The sequence below is a fragment of the Podarcis gaigeae genome (genome assembly GCF_964106915.1).
Source record: "Podarcis gaigeae genome assembly, chromosome: 10".
NCBI lineage: Eukaryota > Metazoa > Chordata > Lepidosauria > Squamata > Lacertidae > Podarcis > Podarcis gaigeae.
This window is the reverse complement of record NC_139686.1, coordinates 11,476,959-11,496,979: the sequence shown is the minus strand read 5'-3', so window position 1 is coordinate 11,496,979 and position 20,021 is coordinate 11,476,959. Positions and strand designations below refer to the sequence as shown.

At 41.5% G+C, this 20,021-nt stretch overlaps 1 protein-coding gene and 1 long non-coding RNA gene across 10 annotated transcripts in view; both read left to right on the top strand.

Annotated features, from left to right (window-relative positions):
* Positions 1-20,021, top strand: part of LOC310826340 — a 264,239-nt gene that overhangs the window by 200,740 nt on the left and 43,478 nt on the right. The window lies entirely within an intron of this gene.
* Positions 1-20,021, top strand: part of USP6NL (USP6 N-terminal like) — a 135,548-nt gene that overhangs the window by 72,049 nt on the left and 43,478 nt on the right. For all 9 annotated transcript variants that reach the window (XM_083700156.1, XM_083700160.1, XM_083700157.1 and 6 more), the window contains 2 exons: positions 13,009-13,048; positions 17,509-17,589. In XM_083700156.1, the coding sequence (XP_083556282.1) occupies positions 13,009-13,048; positions 17,509-17,589 (121 nt within the window). The remainder of the gene's footprint in view (positions 1-13,008; positions 13,049-17,508; positions 17,590-20,021) is intronic.

Below are 20,021 nucleotides of genomic sequence, written 5' to 3'. Positions count from 1 at the left end.
TAGTTGGTCAACATTTTTCTTTTCTTTTTAGTTCAACAGACAAAAGCAGCTATTCTGGAAATCAAGTGAAATTAGTTAAATTCTGACTTCAGTTGTAATTGTCTATCAGAGAAGACCCACTGATTATCAGTGGTCTTAAAACTTAAAACTCTTGATCTGAAGGAGTCAGGAATGAATAACTGCATATCTCAGAGCATATTTGTATGTCCTGCACAAAGTTTGGGGGATGCAGACTGCAGTGGGAAAGACTTGTTTAAATTCTTTTCAATGGAGCTAACTTAAATACCACTGTGGAACTCCACTTCCAAAGATGGTTGTAGTCATCTATTCTGTGTGAACATTTTTATTTGCAAAGTTTTAGAATCTAATATGCTTCATTGCCACTAGTTGTTGTAACTAACTGGCCTCTGGAATATTATCAATTATTAAAATTCAATTTTATGGTAATGCTGAATTTAAACGTGCTGGTTGGGGACCGGCAAAAGAACAAAATTTACTTGTGCTTTAGTTTTAAAATGAACCTGTGGAATATATTGCTACAGATAGGGCTCTTAAGTGAATCAGATGTATTTGCTATAAAAATGCAGAAATCCATCATGTTAATAGTATGTCACAGTTGCAAAGTTAAGCACCCATAAGTAAAACAAAAACACTCTCCTCCCCCCAAGAATTAGGTGTGGGCAAGCCTTATGTAATACTCCATTTAATGGTCTTTCCTCTAGCATTTTGCATTACTCAGATTATTTTATGCTCAAATTAGTTGAATTCTCAGAGCAGCTAGTAGAAAACAGATCCCAGCTTTCAAAGGAAACTACACGAGCTGCATTTTCCCATGCTATGAGATTTGGCTGATGTTGCTTCTTTAAAACCTGTGTGTGGTCCAAGAATAGAGATGTATGCATGGGCAAATGTATGGGGAGAAGGCTTGTGGCTTACCCAAATGCAGCGGATATACGATGCACAAGTTCTATTTCTGTCACGTTGTCCTTCTATATTTTCAGCCGCTGAATGTTTAGTGGGTGACTAGTTCTCTATTCGGGACGCAGGTGGCGCTGTGGGTAAAAGCCTCAGCGCCTAGGGCTTGCCGATCGAAAGGTCGGCGGTTTGAATCCCCGCGGCGGGGTGCGCTCCCGTTGCTCGGTCCCAGCGCCTGCCAACCTAGCAGTTCGAAAGCACCCCCGGGTGCAAGTAGATAAATAGGGACCGCTTACTGGCGGGAAGGTAAACAGCGTTTCCGTGTGCTGCGCTGGCTCGCAGATGCAGCTTTGTCACGCTGGCCACGTGACCCGGAAGTGTCTCCGGACAGCGCTGGCCCCCGGCCACTTAAGTGAGATGGGCGCACAACCCTAGAGTCTGTCAAGACTGGCCTGTACAGGCAGGGGTACCTTTACCTTTAGTTCTCTATTGCTACTGCCATACTTAGGGGGGTTCAGGGCATGTCTAAAGGGCCATGGTACCTTGTGGTGCTTCTGCCCGTGAAAATGAACCAATTAAATGTGTGTGGGGCAAAGTTTGATTTCTCCCATCTCCCAAGTTAGCTGCCTCTAACTTGCAAAGTGGAGATAATCTGTGCTCTCTAGGATTGACCAGACAGCTCCAAAGCTGCAGTTTTCGGCTGCATCTCCAACAGTGCGAATTTAAAAATGGGCTGCGTATTGGATCTATGTCAGTTGCTGCTCTAAACTGGTGCAGCTGCAATATCTGTGTCAGGGATGGGGTTGGGTGTCAGCCAGCATGGTGCCATTCCAACCTGAATAGGTTGTGTGCCAGATAATTCCTTTCACCTTTGGACTTGGACCTGCGACACTCAGCAATACAGAAATGGCCTTGGTCCTCAATAACTTGACCTCTTACTGTCCCAGGAACACATGGAAATTGAGGCTTCTGAAACAAATAAAGATTGTAAAAGAGAAACATTGGCAAATTTACACTCAAAAGCACCAGAACAACCTAAGAGAGACCACAGAGCTGGATTAGGTTAATTTGTGGGGTAAACAAACCCACTAAAATCAGTATCAACTCGTATACAAGAAAATACATTAAAATTATTACACTGATGGCATCTGACACCATTACGATGTAGCTATATTAATGAAACAATCTTGCCATTATGCTGGAGAGGCTGCAATAGTATGGGCACAGCATTTCACATGTGGTGGATGTGGGAACATATAAAACCCTTCTGGCAGAGGGTATGTACAGAAATAAGATGTATTACGGGTTAACAAGTGGAAAGTACCCCAATTTTGGGATTATTAACTTTTTAAAAGAAGGGCAATCTGATCTTCATTATGAAGAACTGATTACTTAGCATGCATACGAGTGGCACAGAGTTGACAAGGATTGGAACATCTGTGTTTCTCTCATTGGAAACCAAATGCATGACCTATTGCTGTATCAGAACAATTAACAAAGAGATTACATGCATTGAGTAATACAATTGACGTAGATGCTTTTGTTGAAATATGGAATCCATTTATGAAATACTTTTCTGATAACCCTGAAGAATGGCAGCCACCAAAATCACAGAGCGGACTTTGGCAAACTTAAATAGGCTGATTCGTCCGGCATGGGGTGGGGGTAGGGATAAATTGGAATTTTCTCTCTCTCCCCGCCCCCGTAATTGTTATATAATGGAAATAAATACCACCACCACACCTCTTCTAGACCCGAAGACACTGTTTGAGGAGCTTTCCTTAGAGATGAAGGGGACCACAAGTGCATTGAAATCAATGAAAAGAAATTCAGCAAAGGAGTACGCTTAACAAACAGGAGCATTTCATTTCTGGCCTGGAAGAATGAAATGCACAATTTCGAAGGCTATTCTTACATCCCTTGATAATTTTGCCCATCACTCCCTACTGGAGAGTATGTGTGGAAGGGTCCACCCCCCATGGTTTGAACAAATGTACATGCAATAACTAGGGATGGTAGTGCCTGCTTTTCTTTTTTCTTTTTCTTTGGCAGACCTAATCTTCCTTCCAGTCTTATTGTTCCCCAAAGCTTTACATTATTGGTTTGTATCAACAGGCGCAGCTCCAGCAATTTTGGCAGAGCTGCTTCTCTTTTCTCAAGCCAATGATCCAAAGTATAATTTTATCTGCTAGCTTGTGAGAGTTCGTTAAAGTGCTGAACGTGTTTTGAGAAGGGATTGCTAATGCAAGGGATTATGGCTCTGCCTGGGGCATACATCAGGCAATAGAAATCTGTCTTCTGTGTCATGCTAAGAGGCTGGCATGTACCCTTCTTTCTATCACACTTTATTATTTAAATGCAATACATTGTAGCAGCAGGTGGGAAAATGAAAATAATGAGCCAAAGAAATAGATTTTATTCAGAACTGAAGTACATTAAATGTCTCCAAGTGAAATAATTGACTTCTCTTTTTTAATCTAACTTTATAAAGGAATAGTTTGATCAGCACAGCTATATGCTTTTCTGTTCCTTCTCCTTTTTGTGTGCACAATAGGCTTCAGTGGTGTAGTCTTCAGTGTTCTAATCTTAATCCCATTGCTATCCTGAGATTCCAGCTATTTCCAGGTAATTCATTGAAAAAAATATCTAAGGAGCTGATGGTCTTTGCTCAGTCCTTGCCTTGTTATCATAAGTCAATAAAGGCAAAGGTAACCCTGACCATTAGGTCCAGTTGTGACCGACTCTGGGGTTGCGATGCTCATTTCGCTTTATTGGCCGAGGGAGCTGGCGTACAGCTTCCGGGTCATGTGGCCAGCATGACTAAACCGCTTCTGGCGAACCAGAGCAGCGCATGGAAACACCGTTTACCTTCCTGCAGGAGCGGTACCTATTTATCTACTTGCACTTTGACATGCTTTCAAACTGCTAGGTTGGCAGGAGCAGGGACCGAGCAACGGGAGCTCACCCCGTTGCGGGGATTCGAACTGCCGACCTTCTGATTGGCAAATCCTAGGCTCTGTGGTTTAACCCATAGCGCCACCCGCATCCCATCCTATGGGGTGCAGCACTCATCTCACTTCAGGCCGATGGAGCCGGCATTTGTCCACAGAAACATAAAACCAAACAATAAAATCATAAAAAATTAAAACAAGTTTAAACAAGAAGAAGTTAAAAGCAAACATCAATAGACCCTTCTGAGGGACTCTTAATTGCCTGCACAGACCTGGTGGAATAGAGACATTTTTATCAGGCACTTAAAAGTTAGCACATCAAGTATAGTAATAGTAATAGTAATAGTGTAACACTTTTTCAGAACACAACATTAGGAAAGTAAACAATGACCCTGACTCAATGATGTAATTTTAGTGTGAGCATTTAAATAGACAGAGGGTCCTCAATAATAAGAGTTGAAATACTTTATTACCATATGGGTGGGGAGGACCTAATATGTTGTTTTAAAAGAAGATGCATTGTTTGGACATTCCTGGGTTTGTGTTGGCATCAAATGCTTTATCCCTATTCCTCAGGGGCATGTATTTGCTTTAAAATGCAGTAAACTGAGCAGGCTCTTACAAAAAACCAATCCCAGCTAAGTCAGAGGTGTCTGTAAATCTAATACTGCATTTAATGAGCCTATATAACTTGTCACTTGACATTTGGAATTTCTGTAGTGAAAGTGGGCACCTCCAGAGTTTTTATATATTGCCTCAGTTCTGATGAGGTGGTAGGATCAGCTTTTATATCGCGTATCACCCTCCCAGAGGCACCACGTCCCGTTTCTAAGCACCTTGCTATTTCTATAGCAAAACTGACTATAGCGGTGGTCAAATCCTACATTTGCAGACCTTGTATGATAAGGACCTATGTTTGAAGGACATTTGCGCAACACTGTCCCAAGGAATACATTTCAGCATGTGTCGGTCCCTGTATTGGGGCAGCTGTCATTCTGAAATAAGCGAACAATATAAGCCTGAGATACAACTTGTGTGGGAAAACTTTGCCCTTCTTTCTGATGCAGCCCTTTTGTAGCTTCACTTGCTGGGATAAAACTCCTTAATTATGAAAAATGGCCTCCTATAATAATGGCCATGGCCATATATCTGGGTGAGTTACAGAATTGGATGTTATAAGATTTGAGCTAGCTTCTGTAATAGTCTTAACCGATGAGTAATGCGAGTGTTGCTTTTGACACATTTTTCTTGAAAGATGTATGAAAACCAGCACCAGCTGCCTCTCTGTGTGTAATAAATTTAAAGATCTAGCTCCATTCATCACTTCAAATCTATTCTCAATGTGCTTCCCTCAATAAAGCACATTCTTCAGAAATTCTGGCTTTTCCCGAAATGCCACTTAAGTGCTGGAGAAGCCTTGGTATTTGCACTGTTCTTTTCCCTACGCTCAGTCATTAGAATGGTGTGGTAATATTACATTTTTCTATTCGTAAGAGGCTTCATTGGCCATTAGACAAATTTTGCACTGAAACATGTCTCATTCTACAGAACTTCGCATATTGTGAACCTGCTTTTTTGATTATTATTATTTTTTAAATCAACTTTCTGGTCTTCATGGTGACCAACAGGTTAAATATAATACAGCAAATGCATGCTTTAAATATTTAAGCAAGGCATTGAATATGTAGGACTTCTAGCAGACAGAATTTGTACTCGGGTGCTAATAGCTAGCTGTCTCTCTTTTGCAAGACTTGGAAGAACAGATGATCCACTGACTTGCTGTGACTCCCTTTTGGCAATTCCTTTTATTTCCCTTCTTCAGTTTCCCTTTGGAACACATATCTTCGAGGAGAGCTTTAGGGAGATGAAGTTTGCAAAATGCTTGGATTTTTAAACTATTATGTGGGTATTCTTTCTTAAGCCCTGTCATTATAGAGATTTGGATCCACTTCCTTCATTGCTGTGTATGTAACAATCCCTGGATTGCATGGTGTTTCTCATCTCGACGAAATGTGGAACATCCCGTGGTTCAAGCCTGATCTACACATGCGACAGAAAGCATGTGGTAGAATCATGAAGTGGCTATACTCTTTGATGTACTATTTGATGCTGCAGGTGGGTGATAGCATTCTTGAAGGCTCTGCTGCATGTACCATATTTTTCGCTCTATAGGACGCACTTTTTCCCCTCCAAAAATTAAGGGGAAATGTGTGTGCATCCTATGGAGTGAATGCAGGCTCCTTGGCTTCAGCGATAGCAATGCAAAGCCTCCGAAGCGCAGAGGGAGCGCTCCCTCCGTGCTCTGGAGACTTCGCGTTACTTTCACTGAAGCCTGGAGAGCGAGAGGAGTCAGTGCGCACCGACCCCTCTCACTCTCCAGGCTTCAGGGATCGCCGCCTGAAGTCTTCGGAGCGCAGCGTGAGTTCCCGCTGTGCTCCGCAGACTTTGGGTTCCTTTTGCTGAAGCCAGGAGAGCAAGACTCTCCTGGCTTCAGCAGAGAGGGCGAGCTGTGCAGAACCCCTTCAGCCAAGCGGGATAAGAAATAGAAGGGGCTCCATTTCTCCTGCCGCTTCGCTGAAGGGGCGCTGAGCAGAGAGGGGAAGATTTTTTTCCTTCTTGTTCCCCCCCTCTAAAACAAGGTGCGTCCTATGGTCCGGTGCATCCTATAGAGCGAAAAATACGGTATATCCCTGTAGGAAGAAAACTAGCATAGCAGAAGAGATGTTTTTGCTCAGCCTGCTGAGCTTGTTTTCTACTTGCAAGTAATTGTTAAAGCATTCAAAAAGAGGTGTGAAATAGTTCAGCCCAATTCACCACTTCATTCCCCTGCATGTGTAGACCCAGCCAAGGAGAAATAAAAGGGCAGATGCCTCCCATATTCCCACAATCTCCAAATATAGATATTGGGGAAACAAGATAGTGGCATTTGTAATGTATACAGTATCTCAATCCTTATAACAATAGGAACAGAGGCAGCTATACCAAATTGTTGTCCTCCTGATGTCTACTCTGACAGGCAGTGGCTCTCTAAGGTCTTTCCTATTCACCTGCTAGCTGATCTTTTTAACTGCAGGTGCCAGGGATTGAAGGCATGCCAAAGTCATGTGCTCTGGCACCGAGCTATTATGGTCCTAAATCCTATAATAAAGTAGTTTATCATTCTACCCCTATTGCAGTTGGAAGATCGAGGCTGGGGAAGAGTGATTTGCCTGCCTAAATGAAGAGATTTATGCAAGATCAGAGAGGGTGCTGGCCTGGGCCTCTTAGTAATACTGCACCAGGTTTTGTCAAGGAGAGAACGACTCCCTCCCTATTTTAGGGCCTCTGCACCTAGTGAATTTGTAGCTGAGGCAAGATTTGATGTGACACCTTTTCAGCTCAAGACTTTTAACCATTATAGTTCACTGTGTCAGGGAGAAATCACTTGTCTTCAGGCTTTGTAAACTTGGTATCCACTCTATATCTGTCTGTCTGTCTGTCTGTCTGTCTGTCAGTCATCGATCATCTTCCTTTCACATCTTTCCAATATGATGAGATATGATAGAGGGCAGCTGGCCTCCTTTACCTTTAACAGAGGAGATTTTGTGGGTGCAGCTTGTGGAGATGAGAGAAGCTTTATGTGCTGAAATTATTCTGCCTCCCTTTATAAGGTAGCTCCTGCTCACTACATTTGGGCTTTTTCTTTCTCTGCTTCTGAAAGAGCACACATATATTGGTAGTGCCAATAATGTGGACTCGAGATACGATCAACATCTGCATCTCCACTATCCCTTGGAAGACGAGTTGTCTTGGAGATAGGCCGTGAGGTTGTATTCTGTTTGCGTAAGGGTATGGGGCAACTTTGAACTTTCCTCCCTCCTCTTTCTGATTCCACTGTGCTGCTTTCTGTTATGCAACCCGTGGAGTGGGCCTGCATAGTTCATAGAGGCATGCAGACTCCTGTTGCTGTATATTCATAAGCTGCACCAACAGAGATTGATTTGGGTAGGCAGACTTTGCCTGCAAACAGCCAAAGCCTCTTGAGAGTTGTGGTGTGGGCAGGAGTGCACACACACTGCAGAGGAGAGAAGGAGGGGAATTGAAAAACACACACTTTACAAACAGGAGATGTAAAGATTGGTATTCCCTGGGTGCAAGGATCTAAAACTTCCACTTCGCCATTGATACAACTGCGCTCTCATTGCTCTGTTCCCACTTAGCTATTATCTATGTTAGAAGAATATCTGAAATAAGAGGAGAGAGCATAACAGAGACAGGCATCAATAGGGCTTGTGGTCTGTGGCACTTGTTAGAATACCAGAGTCCAGCATTTGGGTGTGGGCGAAGGGAGACACAGGAGGGGCATCTCAGTCAGCTTGACATGAGCACTGAAATAAACAATAAACAGTTAACAACACAAACTCCTCTTTGAAGCCTTGTGCAGCTTTGTCTTTGAGTTCCTTAGCGCCAATCCCAACGTTATAGCAGCAGATGTGTTTACCATCTATACAGAAAATTCCTGAAGTGTGGTGAAGCTAGCCTCAAAACAACTTGAGATTTATGTTGATCATACACTGGAGACACATGTGGATGACTGGGATTATTGATATGTATCTGCTGTTTAGTTTGGAAATGTGCATCTCTCCACATGCTTGTCACACCTAAACCCTACATTTGAAGCATGTTTGCACCACTTGTTAAATTTGTACTACAATTCCCAGGATTCTTTGAGGGAAAGCAATGACTCCTAGCTTTCCCCCAAAGAATCCTGGGAATTGTAGTACAAATTAAACAAGCAGTAATAGTTTGTTAAGGGGGCTGACAACTCGCGGCTCCCATGGGAAACTTACAGTTCCCTGAATTCCTTACCATGACTGTTAAAATGGCTTGAGAGTACTTTAAATGTCTGGTGTGGGTGTGAATACTGTGTTTGCTGCAAGGAACACGGATAAAAACATGGCAGACTTGCTTTAAAATGTTAAATGGGCCTAGGAGCAACTAATCAAGTGAAGAGTGTCCATGTAATAGCACTGTCTGAGCACCCTTGAAGGACCATAGCAATCTGTTTTCAGCAGCTGGTTAACTTGCAAGGAGCTAGCTTCTCCTGGACATTTGCCAAAGGCCTCCCTCAAACACATTTTGGAAGCAAATCAAGACATTTCTGCTTGGGTTAAAATTGTCAACTGTGCCCGCATGCAGGGTGGTGTATTTAAAAACGTACTTAAAAAAAACAACAACACAGATTGGTACCCACCGAAAAACTCTGGGAGGGTATAACGTACTAGCCCAAATACCCATCATAATGCATTTATTTTGACAAGCCAAGGGAGTTTTAAAGCATAAGGCCCGCTGTGGTTGTCCTTGTTTGAGCTGTGCTCACAGTCCAACACAAAGCCGTTGTAGATAATAGTGCAGAGTTGGCCTGACCTTTTATTTTATAAAAATCTGTGCACCAGATTTTAGCAGGCAGTTACTTCTGGTGAGGTCGGTGTCTCCAGGTGTGTAGAAGTCTCCATCCTTGGACCTGATCTGTTTTACCATTAGTTTTTACTGTGGTAGAAATTACCAAAAACAAAAGACACACCTATTTCTTCGATTCTAAAGGGTGTACTGATTTGTTTTTATTTTACTGTTTCATTTGCTTATAAACAGCACAATCCCAACTAATGCTGAGCACTTTAAAGCCTCATTGGTTTCACTGGAAAGAAAGTTAAGCATCAGCCCTTGAGGCGACATACAGAAGTACATTTCAAATGTGCCTTTTTTTCTTTACATAGCATGCTTCTGTGTATTTTACACAGAGAGGCAACTTGTCAGCCACTCATGATGTGGTACAGGAACATTACTTTGGTTGGGTGTCTACTCTCGGGTACAAAATACTTCTGGTGATAGAAGTGGTGGCCCAATACAATAATACATTTAAAATGTATTATTTTGTGAAAGCCCCGTGATATCTTTTCTCCCCGTTCTTTTAGTGAGCAAGATCGAACATTTAAGGACCTGGGACTTGAGTTTAGATTCTGTTTTTAGCCTGATTATCATCTGAATATGTGCTATGTGTGTCTTAAATAGCATCACACTTTGGAGTCGGGCTTCTCTTAGCTAAAATAAGTAGAGCATCAGACATAGCTATAAATGTAATTGCTTTCCATGTAGACACAATTTAGTCTTTTAAGCTGCAATAGTCTTTAGTGGATGTCTAGTCATTTCATTTAATCACCCCGTAGCACTTAGAATCTTGTCCTGATAATGTCAGCACTATTTAATTACCACCATAAACACCATCCCGATACTCCTAACATAGGAAGCTGCCTTATACTGAGTCCATCTAGTTCACTATTGTCTTCACTGACTGGCAGCAGCTCTCCAAGGTTTTAGGCAGGAGCTTTTCCCAGTCCTACTTGGAGGCACTGGGGATTGAACCAAGGGCCTTCTACCGTCTGCTCTACCAGAGAACTAGGGTCCTTCGCCACAGTGAACAGGAACTAAGAACCTTATATAAGATGTGCAATAAAATGGGTGTTGGTAGTGGTTCCTTTGGGGACCACTGTAGCTTATTTGTTTGTACTGTAGCGCAATATGTTTGTGGCCCATTGGTGATATGGTACAGCAGAAGCCTAATTCTGTAGTCAGACACACAGAATTAGACACACAGACACGCACAATACAGCAACCGCCAGTGTCCGGTCAGTGCTTTCATGGGAGACCACAGGGAACGCTGTGTGTGCTGCTTTCTTGGAAGGGAAGTGCGATATAAATGTGTAACTTCCTCTCTCCCACCCCATCCCCAAACCCCCTCCAACCAAATCAACCAAACTTGATCAGAGGATGCTGGTTGATGTGGGAAAGCTGTGGGCAAGACACTGTGTTGTCAGTTCTGTTAAACAATTGAGCTGGGTTTTTTTGGGCAGATTCAACATGGGAACGAGCATCCCCATTGCAGCTGTATTGTTCAGACAGCACTCTCCCATTTTAAGCAATGCACCAACTGGCGATACTGAATTATTAAAATCACTGATGAAGTGGCAGGGGGAGAAGTGACGGAGTAAAATTAATACAACCCAGTCCAACCCCGTAGCTTGCTCAGCTGGAATAAGAATGTGCATCTTGAGAACTTGAGCAGTGTGCGTGGTCAGTGAGCAGTAAGCTGTAAATTGCTATAGCGAGCATCTGAATTAATACTTGCATTCAGATCATCCTTTCCAAAAGCTTGCATATTATTTATGGTGCGCTGAGACTTGGATGCAGAGCCTCTATGCAGCTGAAAATAAAAAATTAATGGAACAGTATGAGCCAGACAATTTCTGCCTTACCAATGGCCCTCCTCCTGCTAATTTTACACAGTTCGCACCACGTTGTGTCACAAGCAAAGAGCAAAAGTGAAGGAGTATAAGAACCACAATGGCTGTTTGGCGGGGAGCTCTTGCAGGTTGAAGAGCATTACATGCTACCAAAAAATGGAGAAGGCAAGAAACCTTAAGAGTCATGAGCCAGTGTAGAAATCAGTCAATTCCTTAAAAATCATTTCACATACTGACCCAGCCAAAAGTCACTGGCCCAGTTTGGATGATTATATGTCAGCTTAATAAGCCCAGATAAGCGTGAGACTTTTACCAGCAGCACACACTGTCTTCGTGCTGCTCCTTCCCTCTTGGTGCACTGCTGAAAGCTAAGAAGTCTTCAGTGAACCATAGTTAATTGGGAACTATGGTTGGCAACAACTCAGGATCTTAAACCTTGGCTTGTTCTGAACCTGGTAAACATACTTTTTTCTTGTGATCAGGAATCACAAGACAGAGAAACCAGTAGGAGAACACTTCAATCTCCCAGGACATTCTATATAAGATCTCAAAGTAGCTGTTTTACTACAAAGGAATTTCAGAAATAGACTGGAAAGAGAAGCTGCTGAATTGCAACTTATCACCAAACTTAAAACCATGGAGACACCTGGTCTGAACAAAGACCTTGGATTCTTATCTCATTATACATGACAAAGCCATTTTTCACCTTCTCACCCCTTGCTTTTTCCTGTAAGACCTATTGCAGTCGTTAAGAGTCGTCAACAGGCTCATCACAGCTATCTGCCAATCACCCATTCCCACCACCCTTCTGAGTAATACCCCTCCCCACCTTCTCACTATATAGAAGGGTCTGGAAACTTCTGTTTCAGTGTATCTGAAGAAGTGTGCATGCACACGAAAGCTCATACCAAGAACTAACTTAGTTGGTCTTTAAGGTGCTACTGGAAGGAATTTTTTTTGTTTTGACTATGGCAGACCAACACGGCTACCTATCTGTAACTGATACTTTTTCCTGGTTTGACTGAAACAGGAAACTATGATTAATAGCAGACTTCCAAGTTTAATTGTGGCATGTTGAGGAGGGAGGGAAGGGGCTGCATATGAATATCTCAGCTTATTTCGCTAAAATAAATAGTATATAAATATATGAGTGTTTGAGCGTGTGTAAGGACCCGACAGTTCTAAGCATATTACTAGGCAAGTGTCTTTCTTCACTACTCCAAACTGCTTATAATAAAAGGCAGTCTTCTTTTTATCTTGGCTTCTGACTTTAAAAACATTTTCTTATTTTGTGTGATTTGGATGCAGATTTATAAACTAATTTATGGGTTGTGAAATCACCCACCCAGGTGATTTGCTGGGTATTGATCTGTGTTTAAAACTGATTGAATAGTCATTCCACAGCACAGAATTTGACGTAGTCATTAATTTCAAGTATTGTTCAATTGAATTTTCTGAGTGCTAAAGTCAAAATAGATTTTTGGATACAGCCCAAGTAAATATTTGACTGTTTTATATGACTAATACATACCTGTCCATCCTACTTCATTGTAATCTTCTCTCTCTATTGTAAGCCCATGAACTTTTCTGCTTTAAAGACCTTGTAGAATGTTATACAGTAGAAGCAGCACCACCCTATGCAGTTGAGCTTCCCCTGAGTTTTATCCCCAAACGGAAGGTTGTAATCAAATATGTCCACTGTTCTATTATCTTACATTATTGTGGCATAATGTTTTGCAATTGGCTCTTAAGTCTTCATCTTCTGCACCATGCCTCTGAGTCTCCATTAGTAGCAATCTGTTCGAAACTATCATTTTGTTCATATTCAACGGAAGTAATAGTCTATTCCCCTTTCTTTTTAGCCAAGAGGAGCTACCTGTCCATGACGCAGCAACAGAGAGGGTAAGTTCTTCATCTCTCACTTTAAATTACCAGTGATCTACTCAGTGCTGTACCACTGCTGAAGCTATATGTGGGCAGGTCATTCTGCATATGAAGCTGTCTTGAGTCAGACCATGACTCAAGACTAGTGCTATCTGCTCTGACGGGGAGTGCTTCTTCTAGGTCTCAGGCAGTGATCATTGCTAGCCCTTTAACCTGCGATTCTGTAACTTGAAACTGGAGATATTGTAGATTGAAGCTGGTGCACAGAAGGTGTCTTACACTGAAGCAGAACATTGGTTATACTATGCTATGTATACCACTACGTACACGTGGTCTCCTCCACATGTTGGTCTCCATCTCTGACTAGCAAGGGCAGTGGTCAAGGGCAGTGGTTGGGAGTTGCATAACAGCAATATCTGGAAAGCACCACATTGGCTGCCTCTGGTACTCCTTTGTCAACAGTAACTGGCAGCGACTCTCTAGAGTTTCAGACGGACATTCCCAGGGCTACCTGCAAATGCCAGAGATTGAACATGGGGCTTTCTGCAGGCAAAGTCTGTACTCCACCATTTGAGTTGTACTGAGTTCTAACAGAAGACTGCGAAAGTACTGTTTCGCAGGGGCAGACTTTGGTGCGATGGTGCCCCAAGCTAAGCCAAAATTTGGTGTCCCTTACTCAGCGCTGGTGCCATGCCAGGCTTTAGGAAGGAGGCATAAAGACTCTGGCAGAGTCCTAGAGCCCTCTCACCTCCTTCCCAGCTGGGCAAGTGCTAACTTGGCTTTGGGAAGGAGGCGGTAGGACTCTAGGACCCTGTCAGAGCCCTCACACTTCCTTCCCATAGCGAGGCAAGTGCTTATCGATTTATGTTGCACAATCTGCATGGTGTTTTGGCCCAAACCTTGTGTGCTGAAGACTTACTTGTGCCAACAAATTCCACCACCCTCTGTGCATTCCACAGATTACATCATGCTTAGACTTGGCTGTGCTGCAACTGAGGCTGCTGTGAGTCAAATTTAGCTCTCTCTGTTAGTTGTTCCTATTAAACCCATTCCCTTGCTCGTGAAATCTCTCAGTAATGCCTTTTTTACTCAGATGCAGTGAGCTACTTTTCCTGCCCTTGCTCTTGGTGATTATTTGGCATTGAGTGTCGTCAAAAGAAGGCAGCTTATGCAGTCCCCATAGAGCTGTTAACACTCCTAGGATCAACTGAAAGGTCACTTGCCAAGAGGATGCTGAGCCCTGCTAGTCTGGGAAGGTGGAAGAGCCACTCGTGTTCTTTTTGCAGCTGTTTGCTGAGCTTCTACTTAATTAAGCCTCTTTAAATTACATTTGGGTCTCTGCCTAGTCCAGGATGCTCTCTAACTTAAATGCCCTCTGAAAACTTTTGCTCTTATCTGAAGATCCAGAAGCTATTTACATCTAATGTATGGGAGAATGGAAAACAGGGCCTTTTGTTACTACTTTAAAAACTTTAGGAGAATTTAGGGCTGAATTTTGCATACTCCATAATTCCACCAGTATATCTTTTGTGTAGGTTGTAGCAGAGATTTTTGTCCTTGAATTTTTGTTTGCACACATTATTTGACTTTTACTTGACTTTCAGATGGAAATGATGAAAGTTTGTGGGTAGGAGCATTTTTCAGTAATTGCTGGGTTATTGCTACTTCTCTTTTTTGCATAATCTGTAATCTTATAGCCAATAATTTTAGGAAGGAGGAAATTGGGGTGTTAAATGTTGAAATCACAACTTACCAGCTAATCAGCATTTGCTCTAATTGTGCAGTGGAGTGTCTTGATAAACTGTAGAACATAAAAGTCAGGAGAAGGAGCTGATAACAAGGGCTAAGGATTGGTCTTCACAAAAAAGTTCAAGACGTGTGGCCAGAACTCCTCTTTTATGTATCAGGTACCCTCCAAAAACATAAAGATGGTGCATGTTCCCAGTGCTATGGTCACAAGGTTATGAAGCCTTTTTGTACCAAAAACATGACCCAGAAATTGCAACTCAACTCAACTCAAAGTAAAGTTTACAAGAAACTAGGGAAATGAGCTGCTTAAGGAAATCTGTACTCCTAACATCTATCTGCTTTTCACTTGTGGGTGGAATATCAACATTTCTAAAGTTTACTATGCTAGGACTAAATAAGACTTCGGGGAACATCAGTGGAAAAGCTATTTGGGACTATTTTTTATTTTATTTACGGGAATGTTTATAAACTGTCAAGTAATAAGAAAAATATCATGGTGGTGCACCATAAAATTATTAAAACATAGTAAGATTATAGAATAATAAAATAATAAAATACAGAATGACTAACACTGAACCGAACAAATTCTCTAAAAACTGTTAGTAGTCAGGGGGGTCAAAAAAATAAGGTTGTAGGTATTTGTCTGATTTCTGTAGTAACACTGTTCTAAAATACAGGTGTCATTGTAAGATCAGGGAGATCTCAGATTCACATATGCAAAGGAGAGAGCAGGGTAACGGAAGTCCATTATAGCTATTCTATACAGAAGCTGAAAAAGTAACTTCGTTCAAATGCTCAGGGAGCTATTGATAAATCTTTTTTGAGTATACTATCTCTCCAGTTTTTAAGCCAGCAAAAAAACTGTCCCGAACAGCATATTTGGGAAGCATTGCTGCAGAAGCTAAAATTCAGTTGTTGCCCACAATTTATGATGCAGTCAACTAGCTGGGGAACAAAACTGTCACTAAAATGCATTGCTGCACATTTAGTTTCTTGCACATTCTCTTGTGGAAGTGTGTGCAGTTTTCTCTGAAAGTGCACATTAGTGGGAAGAATCTCTGCTTAACATAATATAAAGTTACTATGAAATTGTAGGGCTTCAGATAAGACTCTTCCTAAACACTGTTACAAAATGTTTTCGTTGGGTAGACTTTGCTTGATGAACGAATGCAAACCTTCCATAGGTATTTATCAGCAAAAGGAAAGATTATAGCATGCACAGTGACTCTATTCCATTTAAGTATTGTGAAGTGGTCTTAAATTACTGTAATTATGTCTGTCTTTGGAATAACCTGTTGTTGCTTAGTATCTCTTTGCAGTGCAATGCTCTGATTAGGCTGCACAGTGGCATTTAAAATAAACTCCACATCTCCTATGGGTGTGGCAAAGTACAGAGCGGAGTACATAATTTTCATTGTAACTTTTACTGGTCAGAATCTGGAGGTTGTTATATGGGAGATAGTCAAAACTTTGTATGTACAGTCAAGTAGATATTTCTGGAATGGGATGGTTCAGGGTGAAACTGACTTATCTACACATTAGGTGGCTGCTGTTGGCTTCAATCTGTCTTGGAACACAATGGAGATCACCAAAGCCCAGGGTGCAAGCCTGGGCAGTATGTATGGATGTCCTATGACAAGACCCCTCGCTGATTTGGTCCAGAGGCAAGCATGGCAATATGTTTGGCACCAGCTTGGCTGCAGGAGAATTCTGTTTTTATTGCTTGTTGTATTAAAATTTGAATGCCATTTGATTTTTTAAAAAAATTATGCACAACACATTAAAATTTCTAAACAGGCAGGAAACTAATTAAATGGTCGGCCAAAACCACCAGCAGCATCCAACTTATCCAGAAGAAAAATGCTTGGGGACTATTCACTTAGAGCAGAAGCTTTGCAAGCAGGAAGTCCCAGGTCTGACCCTTGGCATCTCCAGCTAAAGGAATCAGGTGGCAGGTGCTGGGAAAGCCTTTTTCCTGCGGCCCCCAAGTGTCACTGCTGGCCAGAGGAAACAATAGAAGACTAGCTGAGAAACAACCATGTGATCACTGCCAGTGGAAGGCATATTGCTGGGGTCAGCAAACTTTTTCAGCAGGGGGCCGGTCCACTGTCCTTCAGACCTTGTGGGGGGCTGGACTATATTTTGGTAAAAATAATAATGAATGAATTCCTATGCCCCACAAATAACCCAGAGATGTATTTTTTTAAAAGCACACATTCTACTCATGTAAAAACACCAGGCAGGTCCCACAAATAACCCAGGGTTACATTTTAAATAAAAGGACACATTCTACTCATGTAAAAACACGCTGATTCCTGGACTGTCTGTGGGCCAGATTTAGAAGGCGATTGGGCTGGATCTGGCCCCCTGTGCTTTAGTTTGCCTACCCATGGCATATTGCTTAATTCTGCTTCAGTTTAGATTTATAGATGGCCTTATTTGCAATTATTTGTGTTTTTAATTTTAATTAATTTAATTTCTAATTTAATATGTGCTTTTCCTCCTTAACCTCTCTGTATTGGTTGGACATGATCAGCATCCTGTTAAGGCTGGGGAGAAGAAACCCCAATGTATTTCTTAAACATTTGCATTTGATTTATAATGCTTTGCCATTGGTTTTTCTGATATGAAATGCGTAGCTGCGTCTGTTCCTAAATGCCTGTAAATGTCCAAACATTCTTTAGTACAGGTGAGATGAAGGGAATAATGCACTCTAATTTTATTTTCAGCAAAAGCAGCTTGAAATTGAAAGAACTACAAAATGGCTGAAGATGTTGAAAAGCTGGGAGAAATACAAGAACACAGAAAAGGTAAAGTTAAAGTGCTTCCTCAGGCAGTTGCATTTACTGAATGCAACAGTATTAAATTGGATTCTGTGGTGCCGGGCTTTCATTTTTCTCCATCATAGCTTTCATTATAGCATTCATTTTAAACAACAAATGCACAAAGAGCCTTCCATTCAGCTAGTTTCCAAGAGCTTCATTGCTCTGGAAGTTAAGCCGCAGAAGAATAATTGCTTAGGAAGTACCAATTTTATAATTGTGCAGTAGGAATGGAGATGGTGAACACAAGTAGAAAGTTGTGAAGTTTCACTTAAATGTATGCATGTTTTTTTTTTTAAAAAAACAATATTCACTGGTAACATTCAGCCTATTCTCTTTCTCTTGTGTGCACACAAATCCCTCCCCGGTGTGTTGATCTTCTCATGCTGCAAGATTCTGAAAGGCATTAATGCAAAAAGAATAATGTTTCAGGAAATACATGTGCGTTACTGCACATCAGTGTTATAGCTCAGTTAGTAGACTATGATATTTTTAATCTCAGAGTCATTGCTTCGAGCCCCATGTTAGGCAAAAAATAAAAAAATAAAAAATCCTTGCACTGCAGGGGATTGGACTAGATTATTTACTTATTTATTTATTTGAATGTAATCCTGCTGGTAGGGGTTGCCTTGTTTTGATTTTATATAAGCCATTCTGGGAGCCTTTTTGGCTGAAGAGCGCGGGGCACAAATACTCCAAATAAATAATATGCAAATGCCTGAAGGAGTGGCTACTATCCAACCCAACGTAGGCCAGTATTTTTCAGATCTGCTGAGTGCCTCCACCTTCAGAGATGAGGCAGGTGCCAACTAGGGCGTTTTTGGCTATGGTGCCCAGGTTATAGAGTAGTCTTCCCAGGGAGCCTCACTTGGCACCAACGTTTATGTCATAGGTGCCAGATGAAAACCTCTTTATTCACCCAGGCTTCTTAAGTACAATACATTTATAACATTTTACCTGCTCTCTCTCTCTCTCTCTGTGTGTATTTATATTTATATGTGTAGATGTGGGGATTTGAACCCTGGCTTCCCCAGGTCATAGTCCAACCCTTTTAATTGTTACGCCACACTGGCTCATGAACATTCTACATGCTCAAAGGAAGCTTTCTAGCTATAGAACGTTGACAGGCAGTGAAGCTTCCATGGTAGGGTCTAAGGAGAAAGAGGAGCTTCACATTGAGCAGGAAATACAACCAGTTTGTCTGTAGGAAGTGGGTTGGAGGTGCTGAGGTTTGAGTGAAATAATAATAATAATAATAATAATAATAATAATAATAATAATAATTTTTTATTTATACCCCGCCCTCCCCAGCCAAGGCCAGGCTCAGAGCGGCTTACAAGCAATAATAAAAACAAGTTGAATGATTACAACTTAAAAACAAAATTAAAATACAACATTGAAACATTAAAATATTAAAATGTAGCCTCATCGCAGGAGGAGAAGGAAAAGAAAAAAGAAAGTGAGGGAGGGAATCAAATTGGCTCCAAGCCAAAGGCCAGGCGGAACAACTCTGTCTTACAGGCCCTGCGGAAGGAAATCAGATCCTGCAGGGCCCTGGTTGTAGCACCCTGCTTGTGGTTAACGCTTAGCTGGAATGAAATATTCAACGCAGCAATAGAGAAATTAAAATAATAATTTATTTGTCAGACAAATAAATGAGAGGCACAGTGGTATATGGTTACCAAGCTCTGGCCTGGCCTCTTGCCATCCTGGCCAGCACTTATATTCCCTTAATCCAGCCCCCTTTGCTCCTCCTGTGGCTGCCTCTGTCCAATCAGCCTGGTTGAAATTCCTATTGGCTGTTTGGTAGAACCAATCACAAAAGATACACCCACAAAAGATACACCCACTTCCTTGCCCTTATAAGGGAGACAAAGAGCTATATATGTGACAAATAAGTAATAATATATCTTACATGGAATCTTAATTACCAGCTCACCTCTTGCCCTCCTTGCCCTATTGCCTTCTAAAACAAATGTTTATTCTTACATTTTTATGTTCAACAGATGTCAAGGATCTTGAGTTCACATCAACATTGAAAGATTTCCTTCATTTAAGGTTTCTAAACAAATGCCTGACAACTATATATCAAGAGTGCTTGGATGGCGTCTTCTGTCTAGCAGGGGGGCTAGACTGGTGGCTGACTTAATTTCAGGATAAATACAACTCTTACAACCATATGAAATAAGAATCTAGCATTCCTTAAATCCTTTGCATAATTACATTTAAGCCAATATATTTAAGCTAATATATTTCATTCACTTATCATAGGTAGCCTTTTAAAAGAATAAAGCCTTTGTAAAGTAAAAAGGAACTCAGTAAAAAACAGCTTTAAAAGATTTCCCAAAAATGCTCTCTTTTCTTCTAGCCAAGCCAGTTGCCTTTTTCACTGCTCTTGGCCTTTCAACCTTAGAAAGAAG